Source organism: Galeopterus variegatus, unplaced genomic scaffold, assembly GCF_000696425.1.
Source record: "Galeopterus variegatus unplaced genomic scaffold, G_variegatus-3.0.2 Scaffold5396, whole genome shotgun sequence".
NCBI lineage: Eukaryota > Metazoa > Chordata > Mammalia > Dermoptera > Cynocephalidae > Galeopterus > Galeopterus variegatus.
The window spans coordinates 108,828-122,763 of NW_007731507.1; the positions used below are offsets into that span (position 1 = coordinate 108,828).

General features: G+C 37.4%; 1 protein-coding gene across 4 annotated transcripts in view; it reads right to left on the reverse strand.

Moving 5' to 3' along the window:
• PPME1 (protein phosphatase methylesterase 1) overlaps window positions 1–13,886 on the reverse strand; it is a 78,807-nt gene extending 64,921 nt beyond the window's left edge. For 3 of the 4 annotated variants that reach the window (XM_008589356.1, XM_008589357.1, XM_008589358.1), the window contains exon 1: window positions 13,567–13,886. In XM_008589356.1, the coding sequence (XP_008587578.1) occupies window positions 13,567–13,667 (101 nt within the window). In that variant the 5' untranslated portion in view covers window positions 13,668–13,886. The remainder of the gene's footprint in view (window positions 1–13,566) is intronic. The other variant, XM_008589361.1, reaches the window with a different exon arrangement.
• Between the last annotated feature and the right edge of the window lie 50 nt (window positions 13,887–13,936).

Consider the following 13,936-nt stretch of genomic DNA (forward strand, 5'->3'; position numbering starts at 1 on the left):
AACATCACCTCTGTGTGGGTGTCCCACCACAGCCACCACAATAACCACGGCTGCTGCGAAAGTGGCTAGATGCCACAACCACCATTCACATAGTCCACCAGCCACTGGTGTGCACTGACACAAGGAAAGTCACCAGCAGAGATAAAGAAGAGGATGTCTCTTTCCACAAAGCTCATTCCAGAGTGACAGAAGAAGCACCTGCTCTACGATAATATTGGGGGACCTGAACACACCTCTCAGCATTAGACAGATCATCTAGGAAACAAATCAACAGAGTAACCATTACTCTTTCAGAAGGAGAGAAGAAATCTAGGGTAATTTGAGGGGAGAGCGGGGAGGGAGGAGGGAGAGGAAGATGGGGAGAGATTGGACAAGGGGCATAAAGAATAAGTATGACTGTAATTATATATGCTAGTAATATTGATTTGATCAACATATGTCAACATTGAACCCCAAAAATATGTATACTCATGATTCAATTAAAATTATAAAAAAACATGCAAAGCTAAATAATATCCTTTTTTATAGATAGACACATGCATAGGTGGTAAAACTAGGAACTGATTATCATGCAATTCAAGACAGTGTGGGAAGGAGACGTGGCCTTCGGGAGAGGCAAATAGACCCCTATGGTGCAGATGTTTTGTTTCATAAGCTAAATGATGTATACATGGAAATTTATTTTATTACAATTTTTTTTTTAACTTTTGATTGTTTTGGCAGCTGGCCAATAAGAGGATCTGAACCCTTGACGCTGGTGTTATCAGCACTGCTCTCTAACCAAGTGAGCTAACTGGCCAACCCCTGAAATTCATTTTATTATTCTTCTTTGAACTGTACATATACATTTTAAACACTTTTTTGTATGTATATTTCACAACTTTAAAATTTTAAATAAAAAAACCTTTTAAGAAATTTATAGAACTTCTCTTATACGGTCATTCGCATTAAATAATCTACCCAGTCCATTTTTTTACTTGGAAATTTCCATCTCCAGCACCCTCCATTAATCTGTTCCAAACGGGATTGCTTTGTTCTCTGAATATAATGAATTGCTATTTTACCATCACCATAAGAATTCCTCTTGCCTTTCTCCTATGTTAAATCCCTGATTCCCATATACAGTATTTTTCTTGACACATTCTTGTATTATGATGGAACACATACTCCATTAACTTCCTGAGAAAGGGAGATTAATTTTGAAACTTTGCATATCAGAAAATGTTGTTGCCCGATTTTCACACGATTGACAGTTTGCCTGCATATCAAAATCTTAGGTTGGGGACTGTTTCCATCTATGGTCAGTATTTATGTACTTTGACAGATCCAACTTTGGAAATGCTGGCTAAAATGATATCTAGGTGTGTGAAAAATATTATATGCATACATAAAAATAAATATGTTATATTTACATAATTATTAACTATAAATTAATTATATAATATTCATTGCTAAAAACATAATCACATATATAATAAGTTATAGACACTCATTCATTCTTAAATGCATAGATGAGCTACCAAGAAAGTAAGAAATGTGGAATACTCAGGACAAAATTAAAGGTGGGAATCCAGAGAGGCACTTGAAACATTATATCTGGCTTTTATCTTGATTTCATTTGCCAATTGTTTGAACTTGAGGTTTTTGGAGTTTCAGAGACACCCAGAATAGGACACAAAATCCAAGGTGGGGAGCCTTGCTAGGAGTCCTGTAGTAAACCCTCTCCTATCAAGCTGGGATACCCTCAGTGAAAGGGTGAAGTAGAATTAACTCTCTGCTCTCCACCCCAATCCCAGAACTAAAAGAAAAAATGACTGTCTTGAAATTTGGCATTGAGAAGGGAGAAGCAAGAAAAAAACAAAAATACCTTCCATAATGAAACTAACCATTAAGATAGCTCTCAAACTGATTTGTTGCTATATTCATACCCATTTATGTATCCAAAGAAGATTCAAGATGAGAATTTAAAGTGGACTCAGATTGGTAGTGCCCTCAAGACCCCAACAGAAGCAAAGGCAAATCCTCTTTGAAGAATGAACCTTCATTCTATGACCCAAGATAAAGTTCGAAGGCAAATGACTATCTCACAGTCAAAAAGCACAAAACACGTACTATAAAGATTTCATGTACTGAAATTATTAGATAGAATATAAAATAACTTTAATATGTTTAAATAAGTAACAGAAACTCGAAACAAATATAATTTCTAGAACGAAAAAATTAAAATTAAAAATAGTAAAAAAAAAAAAAAAAAGATTTAAGGGCTGGCTGGTTACTTCAGTTGGTTACAGCAGTGTGTAACACCAAGGTCAATGGTTTGGATCCCTGCACCAGCCAACAGCCAATAAAAATTAAAAATTAAAAAAAAATAATAAATGGGCAATTTTAACAGACTACCCACAGCAAAAGAGAAAGGTAAACTAGTAACTTGTTCAGATATATCTAGAAACATCTAGAATACAACATAGAAACAAAGATGAAAAACAGGAAAGAAGAAATAGGACGGGAAGAGTAAATAAGTCTTACATATGTCAAACTATAGTTCCAAAAGGAAATAAGAGAATGGAATAAAAGTAATATTTGAAGAGATAATAGCTGAAGTTTTTAGAACTAATGAAATATCAGACTATAGATTCATGAAGCCCAATGAATTACAAGATTTTAAGAGAGGTAATGCATTATGATAAAACTGAACATTAAAGACAATTATCTTAAAGCAGCCCCCAACCCCCAAAATACTAAATGACATATGCCTAAATTTGTTCATTTCAGCACTGTTTGAAATAGAAAAGGATGAAAAGAGCCCAATGGCCATCAATAGGAAACAGGTCGAATACACTGTATTAAACCCACACAACAAAACACAATGCAGCTAAGGGGAAAAAATGAGAAACATCTCTGTGTACTGATAAGGAGTGATCAGGATATATCAAATTTTAAAAAACAGCTAGTCAGGGCCGGCCCGGTGGCACACTGCTACAGTGCGCCGCTTGGGAATCGCGGCGGCGCTCCCGCCAAGGGTTCGGATCCCACATACAGACCGGTTCCCGCTCACTGGCTGAGCGAGGAGCGGGGGCAACACCGAGGGTTGCGATCCCGTTGCGGGTCCTGGTCCGGTACGGGCGCGACACTGAGGGTTGCGAGCCGTTGAGGGTCACGAAAAAAGACAAAAAGACAAAAAAAAAAAAACAAAAAAAAAACCAGCTGGTCAGTTAGGTCAGTTGGTTAGAGCATGGTGCTGATAACACCAAGGTCTGGGGTTATTGAGGGTCACGAAAAAAGACAAAAAGACAAAAAAAAAAAAAACAAAAAAAAACCCAGCTGGTCAGTTAGGTCAGTTGGTTAGAGCATGGTGCTGATAACACCAAGGTCTGGGGTTCAACCCCTGTACTGGCCAACAATAAAATAAATAAATAATTCTTAAAAAGTAATTTGTGGAACAGTATGTATGTTATCTTTTATATAAGCAAAGGGTGAATATAAATATACATACTTAAGTGCAAGGATAAAACAAAAACTAAAATGGTTATTTGCAGGATACTGGAAGAAAAAAGGGCAGGGCAGAAGCTATCTTTTTCTGAATATACACTGTTTTATAGTTTCAACTTTGGAGTCATGTAAATAATTTTTGTTTTATAAATATGTTAAACGGTTTGTAAAAACCATTCACCACCACTAACAAAAAAGGGAACAAATTAACAGTATATTAAGATTTATTCCAAGTGACTTTAAAAGATAATTATTTGCATATCTTTTATGGGATATATTTTAAGGAAAGAAAAAAAACTGAAAAGAAACTTTAAATGGTATTCAGAAATCACACTCTTGGCCTTTTTTACTGGTAGTACAATTTATTTTGAACATCCCATACATATATATTTAGATAAAGCAAATAGGCAGTTAGGTTAATGTCATTAGGAACCAAGATTTCCACTGTGAGGGAAAAGATAATTATATAAAACCAAAGAAGTAAAAAAAAACCTGTAATCTTAATTTTGAATTGGAAATATCAGTATGAATTCACAATTCCTTGTCTTGAGTATGTCTAGCTACATCTATTGCAAAGACCTATAAGCAATAACGAACCTAGTAGCAATGAATTCCTCTAGTGCCCAGATTGAGAGTTCTAAACACTATTTTCAGCTTCTAGACGCTGCCTATATATCTTTGCTTGAAGGTCCTTCCCCCATTTTCAAAGCCAGCAAACAACGTAGCATCTTCAAATCTCTCTCAGATTATGACCTGCTCTTCTTTATTTTAAAGTTAGTTCTTTATTTAAAGGTCAGCTGATTAGCAAACTTAATTCCATCTGCAACTTTAACTCCCCTCTGCCATGTAAGGTAACATATTCACAGGTTCCAGGGATTCGGACTTTAGCATCTTTGGGTTGCTAAATATTTTGCCTGCCACAGGATTCTGAAGTCTTTGTGTTATTTCAGAAGAAAAGCAGAGATAACAGTCAAACTTAAATTTTTATATTAAGTATGTATGTTAAAACATCTAGGGCAAAATCCTAAGGCATCCCCACTAAAAAAATACAAGAACAAGTTGAGTAAAGTTGCAGAATACAGGGCCGGCCCGGTGGCGCACTGCTACAGTGCGCCGCTTGGGAGCGCGGCGGCACTCCCGCCGAGGGTTCAGATCCCACATACAGACCGGCCGCTCACTGGCTGAGCGAGGTGCGAGAGCAACACCTAGGGTTGTGATCCTGTTGCCGGTACCGGTCCGGTACGGGCATGACACTGAGGGTTGCGATCCATTGCCGGTCACGAAAAAAGACAAAAAGGAAAAAAAAAAAAAAGGGTTGCAGAATACAAGATCAATATACAAAAATCAATTGTATTTCTATATATTTCAATGAGCAATCCAAAAATGAAATTAAGAGAACAAAATATTTGGGGATAAATATAACCAAAGAGATGCAAGACTTGTACAATGAAAATTATACAACGTTGTCAAAGAAATTTAAAAAGACACAAATAAATGAAAAGACATCCCGTATTCATGGACTGGAAGACTTAACATTAAGACGGCAATACTCCCCAAACTGAGCTAAAGATTCAAAGCAATGCCTATCAAAATGGCAGCTGGCTTCTTTGCAGAAATTGACAAGTTGATCCTAAAAGTCATATGGAAATTCAAGGGACCCAGACTAGTCAAAACAACTTTTTAAAGAACAAAGCTGAAGGTCTTACACTTCTGATTTCAAAACTTACTACAAAGCTACAGTAATCAAAAGACAGTGTGGTACCAGTACGCCAATGTATAAATCAATGGTATATATTGAAAGTTGAAAAATAAACCCATACATTTATGATCAATTGATGTTTGACAAGGGTGCCAAGATAATTCAACGGGAAAAGAGGAGTCTTCAATAAATGGCTCTGGAACAACTGGATATCCACATACAAAAGAATAAATTTGGAACCATTCTTCACATCTCACATAAAAATGAACTCAAAATGGATCACAGACTTATATGTAAGAGCTAAAACTATAAAACTCTTAGGAAAAAACTCTTAGTCCCCTTTCAGAGATACTTAGCACCTACAATTTCTGAGTCTTTATGGGATTGTGGTATGGAGTAGCTTGCACTTTCATTCTCTTTCTCCAAGTAGTTTTCACTTTTCTGTTCTCTGCTAAGTGAGTTAATATTCTTCAACTTGCTTTCTATCTTTCTAAATTTTGTTGGTATCTTATCTTCCCTCCTCTTCTTTGTCCTTTGGTTTTATTCCTCTTTCCAAATGACTATACTATAATTTAATGAGGTTTGGGAAAAGAATGGAGATAAACACATGAATTAATTTCTACAACAATCCTCTGGGATAGCTACTATTATCGCTGTTTTGCAAATGAGAAAACTAAGGCCAAAGGAGTCCAAGACAACAGAAAGTAGCTGAGCTAGATGACTCTCAGGATCACCTCCTCATCGGTTTTCAATAGTATCCTCTAAATAATTTTTGGTTCTCCATTTTTGAACTCATCAAAGCTGGCAACGAACACCCAGAAATCCCTATGAAGAGGTGGAAGAAGATTGGTTCCTGCAGTAGGGATAGTAATGATTGGCAGAGGACCTTGTAGCAACCTTGAGCACTGTGGAGATTAATAAGAAAGTCAAGGTTTACAACTGCAATGATAATGGTAGGAGGAAACAGGAGGGTGAAATGAGAAGGAAGAGTCAAAGACAACTCTCAAGTTTTTCTGATGCCATTCACAGAGAATAAAGAAGGCCTTTTAAAAGAGTCCAACTTATTAAATACTGAGATTTACCATGTACTTGAAAATCCTAGATTCTATTCCTATTACTTTTCTGTGTTGACCACTGGTGAGAATGTTAAATTATCTCATAATTGGCCATTGAAGAATCAAAAAATGGCAACAGTAGCATTTTACAGAGTGCCTTGCATTAGATAAGACAGGATCCTTATTGCTCATATATGTGGATTCCAGCAAATAAATGAAAGCTTATCACACTTAAAACCATTTTCAAATAAGATACTTCATCCATGTAAACTTCCAACCTGCTGAGTCAGACCACACAAAAATATACTTTGCTTAAAGTGCATGGAAAAAGACTGCTGCAGCACAGGAAGAAGAGCTGTAATCTTATACCTTTGATAATACAGAATTCTACTTTGCCTAAGTTAGGAAAAAAAATTTCTAAATTTTATTTCCATCACTCACCAAGACAAGAACAACATAACTAACTTTTTCCAAAATGCTAAGAGTAAAGAGAAAAACAGATATAATGACAACTCTTCTAAAATTATCTGGGTTCAAAGAAAAACACAGCTACTGAGACACCATCAATGAAAGCAAGAAAGCAGACAGAATATAAGGCTTTTTGATGTTTTGCAAGGGCCAACTGCAGCTGCTCACCCTTATCATCAATGTGTGTGACCTTACCCAGTGATGAGAACTTATGTAAGCAACTATTCTACCATAACACGAAGAAAGCAAACAGGCTTCAGATTAGAGTTTAAAAACCAATAAAATCCATATAAAAGCCTCTAATGAAGTATATTTCAGAACCAACAGCCATACATCATTTCCCCAGACTAACCTGAATGCCATAATGATCTAGAATAAAGACATATTTCACAGAAAAATACCTTAGGACAATTATTTTAGAGCCTCTTTCCAATCACAATTGCTTATATAAGCAGCTAATTTAATTCCAATTCAGGGCCGGCTCGTGGCTCACTCGGGAGAGTGCGGTGCTGATAACACCAAGGCCCCGGGTTCGGATCCCATATAGGAATGGCCGGTCAGCTCACTGGGTAAGCGTGGTGCTGACAACACCAAGTCAAGGGTAAAGATCCCCTTACCGGTCATCTTTTAAAAAAAATAAAAAAATAAAAAAAATAATTCCAATTCAATTAAAGAGACATGTGAGTAAGCCCTATATGGCAGGCCCTGAAATGTCATACTCCCTGAGCACTAAGGAAATCAGCAGGCCAGAAGTTCCCATCAATTAAAGCTTGGTCCATGCCTTCAAAGAGCTCATGCACAGGGGGAGATAGGTAAACAGTGACTGTGCATTACAGATAAGACAGAAATAAGCCATGAACGCTCATAGATGGGACATCCAGTCTTGCTTGGGGCACATTTGGGGGTGGAATCAGGACAGGGAAGGATTCACAAAGATGATATCTGGTGTGAATATTTAATTTAATCAAATGCTACAAAAATTCAAAGTACTATGATCATTAAACATTGACCTGGACAGGGAAGAGACAAAAGTAAAAGCCCTCTATTTAATTACCAATAAAAAATTAGAATTTCCCAATACTCAGTGAAAAAATGTTAGTATGGAGATTCTCAAACTTAAAAATGGGTTTATATTCCAAAGGTTTATAAAGTAGGTTGTTGGGAATACTGAAGCACATTTCCCTGATTAAAAGTATTCTGAAATATTGGTAGATAATCTAGATAGCTCCACTCCCAAGCCTACTTATCCATAAACATGCTAAAATGCCATTTTTGATGAAATTCAGCTAATAATAATGTTGCAGTACAGGTGATTAACAGAGAACTGAATTAAAAGTGGTTTATTTAATGTAATCCCAATAAAATACTATCAGGATTTTTTTCTGGCACTAGTCTAGTTGATTAAAAAGTTTATCTGTAAGAATAAACAAATAAGAGGAGAGCCAGGAAAATCCTAAAAAAGAATGAGAGGGAAGCTACGTCCACCACCTTATTAAAATATATTAATAAAGCCTCTCTAATTAAAAGTATTGTAGTGGTACATAAATAAAGAGGCCGATGGAAAAGGTAAGAAACTCCATAAAGAGACCTAAATCTATGCGGAAATTTGGCATTGATAAAGATATCATTTTATTTTATTTTTTTCCTTTTTGTCTTTTTTTTTACTGACCGGTAACGGGATTGCAACCCTCGGTGTCGCGCCCGTACCGGGGACCGGCAATGGGATCGCAACCCTCGGTGTCGCGCCCGCACCGCGCTCAGCCAGTGAGCGGGAACCGGTCTCCACATGGGATCCAAACCCTAGGCGGGAGCGCCACTGCGCTCCCAAGCGGCGCACTCTCCAGTGCGCCACCAGGCCGGCCCAAAGATATCATTTTAATCAGTGAGGAAAAGGACTACTTTATTAAAGTGAAATTCACATAATGGGAAAAGGATTTTTTAATAAGTGGCATAAGATAAACTTCAAATGGATGTTAAAAATAGAAACAAACAAACAATACCAGTACTGGAAAAAACATATATAAATTCCTTTATAACTGAAAGAAGAAAATGTCTTTCTGTGACTCAAAATTCAGAAGCAATACATGCTAAATACATTACAATAATTAAATTTAAAATTTAAAAACAAAACATTTTACATGGCAAAATATACAAGTAACAAGGCAATTGGGAAAATATCTTTTAACACTTATAAAGAAAAAATACCCCTAATACATAAAGAGCTCCAAAGAGCCACTCGGAAAATTGTTTGGCAGTTTCTTAAAAAGTTAAACACAATTTACATACAACCCAGTAATTCCATTCTTGTGTATCTACTCCAGAGAAATGGAAACATATTTCCACAAAAAGATCTGCATGTGAATATTCACAGCAGTATTATTCAAAATAGCCAAAAACTGGAAACAACCCAAGTGTCCATCAACTGACAAATGGGTAAATAAAATGTGGTACATCTATACAATGGAATAAATTCAGCCATAAAAAGGAGTTAAGTACTAATACATGCTACGATATGGATGAACCTTAAAAACGCTACACTAAGTGAGAAAAGCACATTGCAAAAGATCATGCATTGAATGATTTCATTTATATAAAAGGTCCAAATTAGGCAAATCCAGAGACAGAAAGCAGATGGTTGCCAGAGGTTGGGGGAGGTGAGAGTGACTGCTAACAGTTATGGAGTTTCTTTATGGGATGATGAAAATGTTCTGGAATTAGTGGCTATAATTGTACAATCTGTGAATATACTAAAAACCACTGAATTGTACACTTTAAAAGGATAAATTCTATGGTATGTGAATTATAACTTATTTTTTTACTTTAATAAAAAAACAGAAACACTAGGATTTGATTCTTATAGTAACTCAATCTGTGACCTTGAGCAAATCATTTCACTCTGCCCATTTTTCTCCATCTGTGTGAATAGTTCATTAAAGCTTTCCTAAGAGGCCTGATATTCATAATAAATTTTAAAAGTTGGATGAATAAACATACAGCTTGAGGGGATAAGAGCTGACACTACCAGAAATTGAAAAAAGAGCTTCTACTTCATAAAGTATGAACCTTTCTCACAGTTCTCAATATACAATAATCTATTAGCTATCATTATCAAGAACTTATGTATCAGGAACCATAGTGCTTTTAATGTATTATTATCTAGTCCTCACAGTACTGTAAGGTAAGCAGAGATATCCCCACTTTAGAGATAAGAAAACAAACTGAGAGATTAAATGACTTGACCAATGTAAACTCAAGCTGGGCTTCAAACTCTGATCTATGTCACTTCAAACACCAAACTCTTCTATTCAAGGTATAATAAGGAGAACAATGGACAAAAATCTGAAGTCCTGGGTTTGAACACTGTTTTTGCCACTTAAATTCTGTGATACTAGTCAAATCAATGAACACGTTGAGTTTTCTCATTTATTAAAAGAAAATATTAACTGCCCTAGTTTACCTCATAAAATACAAAAAGGCATTAATATATACATGTCAGTCAAAGCACTATGGAAATGTAAGAGATAATTATAGAAAAGTAATACTATTGATAAACCAAAAACATGTTGAATAATGAATGGCTTTAATATTCTATAGTCTCTCTAATGGTAATAGTATGTACTACAGCAGTGATTTTCAAGATATACCTCTCAAGCACACCAGGGGTGCAAAGCAAGTAGGGGTCCCAAATTCACTTTAATCAGAGTAGCTCCAAAAGCTTTAATAAAGAAGTTCAAAACCACTGTTTTTGTCATCTATTGGCATCTACTAATGAACAATGACACCACAATTTCAGGCCTTACCCAAGAGAAAGTGTTGGTGTACTCAAAAGGGACTGGATTCTAGAAACTAAACCTAGACTGAATCTTGGTTCTGCCACATACTAGCTGGGTGACTTTAAATCTCTGAGAATAACCTTTGACCTTTAATTTCCATGCGTATAAATGCTGGCTTGTGGGCAGATTAAATAAAATAATGTTCATAAAGTTACTATGATGCGCGGCACATAATACTTACTGAAAAAAGAAAAAAAAAGTAATTGCTATAATTACATTATACAACAATACTTTGGAATTATTAAGTCCACTTTGAAAAACTGAATTACAGAAACTCGAGAAAAATCATAAACTCTGAATATGCACCCTGAATATGCTAACACATCTAAATATGGTTTAGTGAAATTGAAAGCAGGAGATTATGAAAAAAATAGTTCAACAAGCAAGTCACACAAGAGACTGTCAAGGGAACAGGCCCAACTTGAGAGTAACAGGGGAGCGGAAAAAGAAGGGAACATAAGATAAAAATGAGTAAAAGGAGTAATAAAAATGCTTTGAAATTGGTGGAAGTGAGGCCTCATTAATAAAGACTGACAGGAAAAAGAAAGACTTTCTCCTAGAGTATGTGCAAAGGAATAAGACACAACTCAATTCCAGGATGACAACTATGAATCCAAAAAACACAACAAGTCTCAAAATTAAGAGACCCTAGTCCTAAGCCTTAGTGGCCCAACCATTAAGCTTCTAGAGTACCTTGGTATCAGGAAGATTCAAGTCTCAGTTTCTTCATTTATTAAGAGAAAATATTTCCCCTGCCTTTTAGCTTACATTACAGAATACAGAATTATGTTGAGTGTCAGGTTCCTCAACTATATGATGAAGTGGTGAAATAAGATCATTTCTAAGCTCTCTTCCAGCTTTATGATTCTGGGGAAGGAAGAGAACCTAAATTATCACCAACAGTAAACTTAGATGAGGCCTGCTTATGTACTAATAAGGAAGAAAAAAATAAAATATAGGAAAGCAAGCCACTTGACAATTCACCAACATATGCTCTTCTCTTCACAATGCTATGATTAAAAAAACACCTTTCTAAAGAACTTTCTTTTCCAGGATAAACAGTTAACCTAAATCAAGAAGACCAAAGCACCTATATAAAAAGCATAAGTTACTAACAACTATCCAATCTTCTAATCACAGATTTTCTCTTTATTTTCACCCAGTTCTTCATCTTTAGACAAGTTGTTTTGACAAAGTGAGAAGCTGAGTTCTAATTAAACTTATCTAAAGCATGTATAGTTATTAAAAAGCTAATATTATATATTTGTACAGAAGAGGGCTGGTGTACTGAAAGTGCTGGTGTACAAATTTTAGTATAGGACAGGGAGCAACTAAGAATACATATCAACAATAAATGTTACATTAATTTTATACTCCAGGTTAATTCTCCCAAATAATCTATTATGGGTCAGTTTCCAGATTCTTTTTATTCATGTTATAGTCCAAAGCCAAAACAATCTTCATTTTACCTTACATGTAGCCTTCTACCTCCTTTCTATTTTGTGTCCATTAGCCTGTATCTTCTTCTGTCAAAGTTTTCCCATTTTTGTACTGTGTATCATAGTTAGGTCTCAATTCAATTCTTACCTTCTCTCCCTGGTTTTCCAAATCATTCTCATCACCCCTCGACCCCAATATTTTAATTTATAGGATTCTCCTTTCTCTTCCTTCCTAAGACCTACTTTCACAGTACTGCACCTCTTATCCTTTTCTCCGTTTTTTAAAATCAGTTTTTGTACATATTACTTCTTCAGAACCTAAGATTTCTTGTCTCTAGCCCTTTTTCCAAGAACATCTAGCAACCCATCTCTAGAACCCCAAATACACACTCTTGACCTAAGTATCCTTCCTTCTCTTTTTCTCTTTACAGCCATTCCCAAAATCCTGTCTAATTCTACAAATGCCCCTGAAACCCAAATGTCTACTCAATTTTCTCTGATTTCCAGCAATTACCTCTCACATGTTCAATTTACTCTGTCTCCTACATCCAAGTATCCCCTAACCTGGCACAAGCCATTCAACAACCTAAAATTCCAAAGCCTGTCTCTTCTACACAGCTCTCCTCCCTTTCCAGCAAATTGTTTCTCCCAAAACATTTTAAGCGGCGTTCCCAATGCTTAACTAATTCTAAGTCCTGGTTAGACCAGTACATGGCTTCCCTCAGACCTATTTACCTAGTAAAAACCAGCTGCTGAAATCTTCCTCTGCAAGCTTCCCGGACCTAGCCTCTGCAGCAGTCCCATTCACTAAACCCTGTGACTAGTCATTTCTCAATCTCTAGAGCCTATGGTCACTCTCTAAACTCCACAGCCAGCTCTCCCTCATCCTTCCCTTACTCCCCCAGCTTCTGAACACGTTCCTATTACCCTTCACAGTCTTCCTGGCTATGTTAGTCACCCTTCCTTAGGCTTATTCCCCAAGCTTTCTCAGTTCTCCCTTAAGAGACCTAATCTCCTAGTCACCCCCTCACTCCTCTTACACCCTTGGGAACTCTCTCTAGAACTTTCTGCTCTTAGTTCTCCTCTTTCCTTCTCCTACCCTGCCTCAGGTGTTTTCTGCTCCCCTCAGCTTTTCTAATATCTAGTTCTCACAGTCCTCTTTCTCCTCCCAAACCTTTCCATAATTGTTCCCCCAATTCCCCTCAACTTTTCTCTCGGTTATTTGCCTCAACCCTCTCTGGCACATTCCTCCCAACTTTGTCACCATTCTACTTCTTTTCCTCAAACCTCCTCCGTTCCTTCTTCTGGGGGTGGCTCTCACATCCCTTATTCTCTCAGTTTCCCCAATCTCTGCCTCATTTCTTTGTCCCTTCAACAATATTATTCGTCCTCCAATTTCCATTGATTTGGCGCCTCCTCTAGTCCCTAAGTCTGCCTTCTATTCCATCTAAACGTCTCCAGGCCGCCGCCAACATTTTCTCCTATCCTTAGTTTCCATTCCTGTGCTGCTGTTAACGCTCAGCGACACCATTCTCCAAAGGCCGGGGACTGGCCTTTAGGGAGAAGGGGTACGGGTCACATACCCCATTCGCATCTTGGCTCCGCTCTGACTGCCCCCGCTGCCAGGTAAAGGAGGGCGAGAAGGCAGGCGGCCGAGGTGCATGCTCTTTTCGAGGGCCGACATCAAGGGGAGTCCGCACGGAGTCAAACAGCAGCTGAAGCTTCGTCCCACGCTAAGTGCGGCCCAACCGGTCACAGCTCGCTCCCCTAACAACGCCCAGGCGCCTTTGGACTGCACCCAGCTACCGGTAACACCGCCTACCGCCCACCGGCTCTGCAAACTCCACCCCCTCGCCTCAGCGCTTCCACCGGAAATGCGCAACGGCTCTTCCACAAAGGAAACTGGGTAACGGAGTCGGCGGACGCTCCGGAGACCCCGCAAGCCCCTAGCGC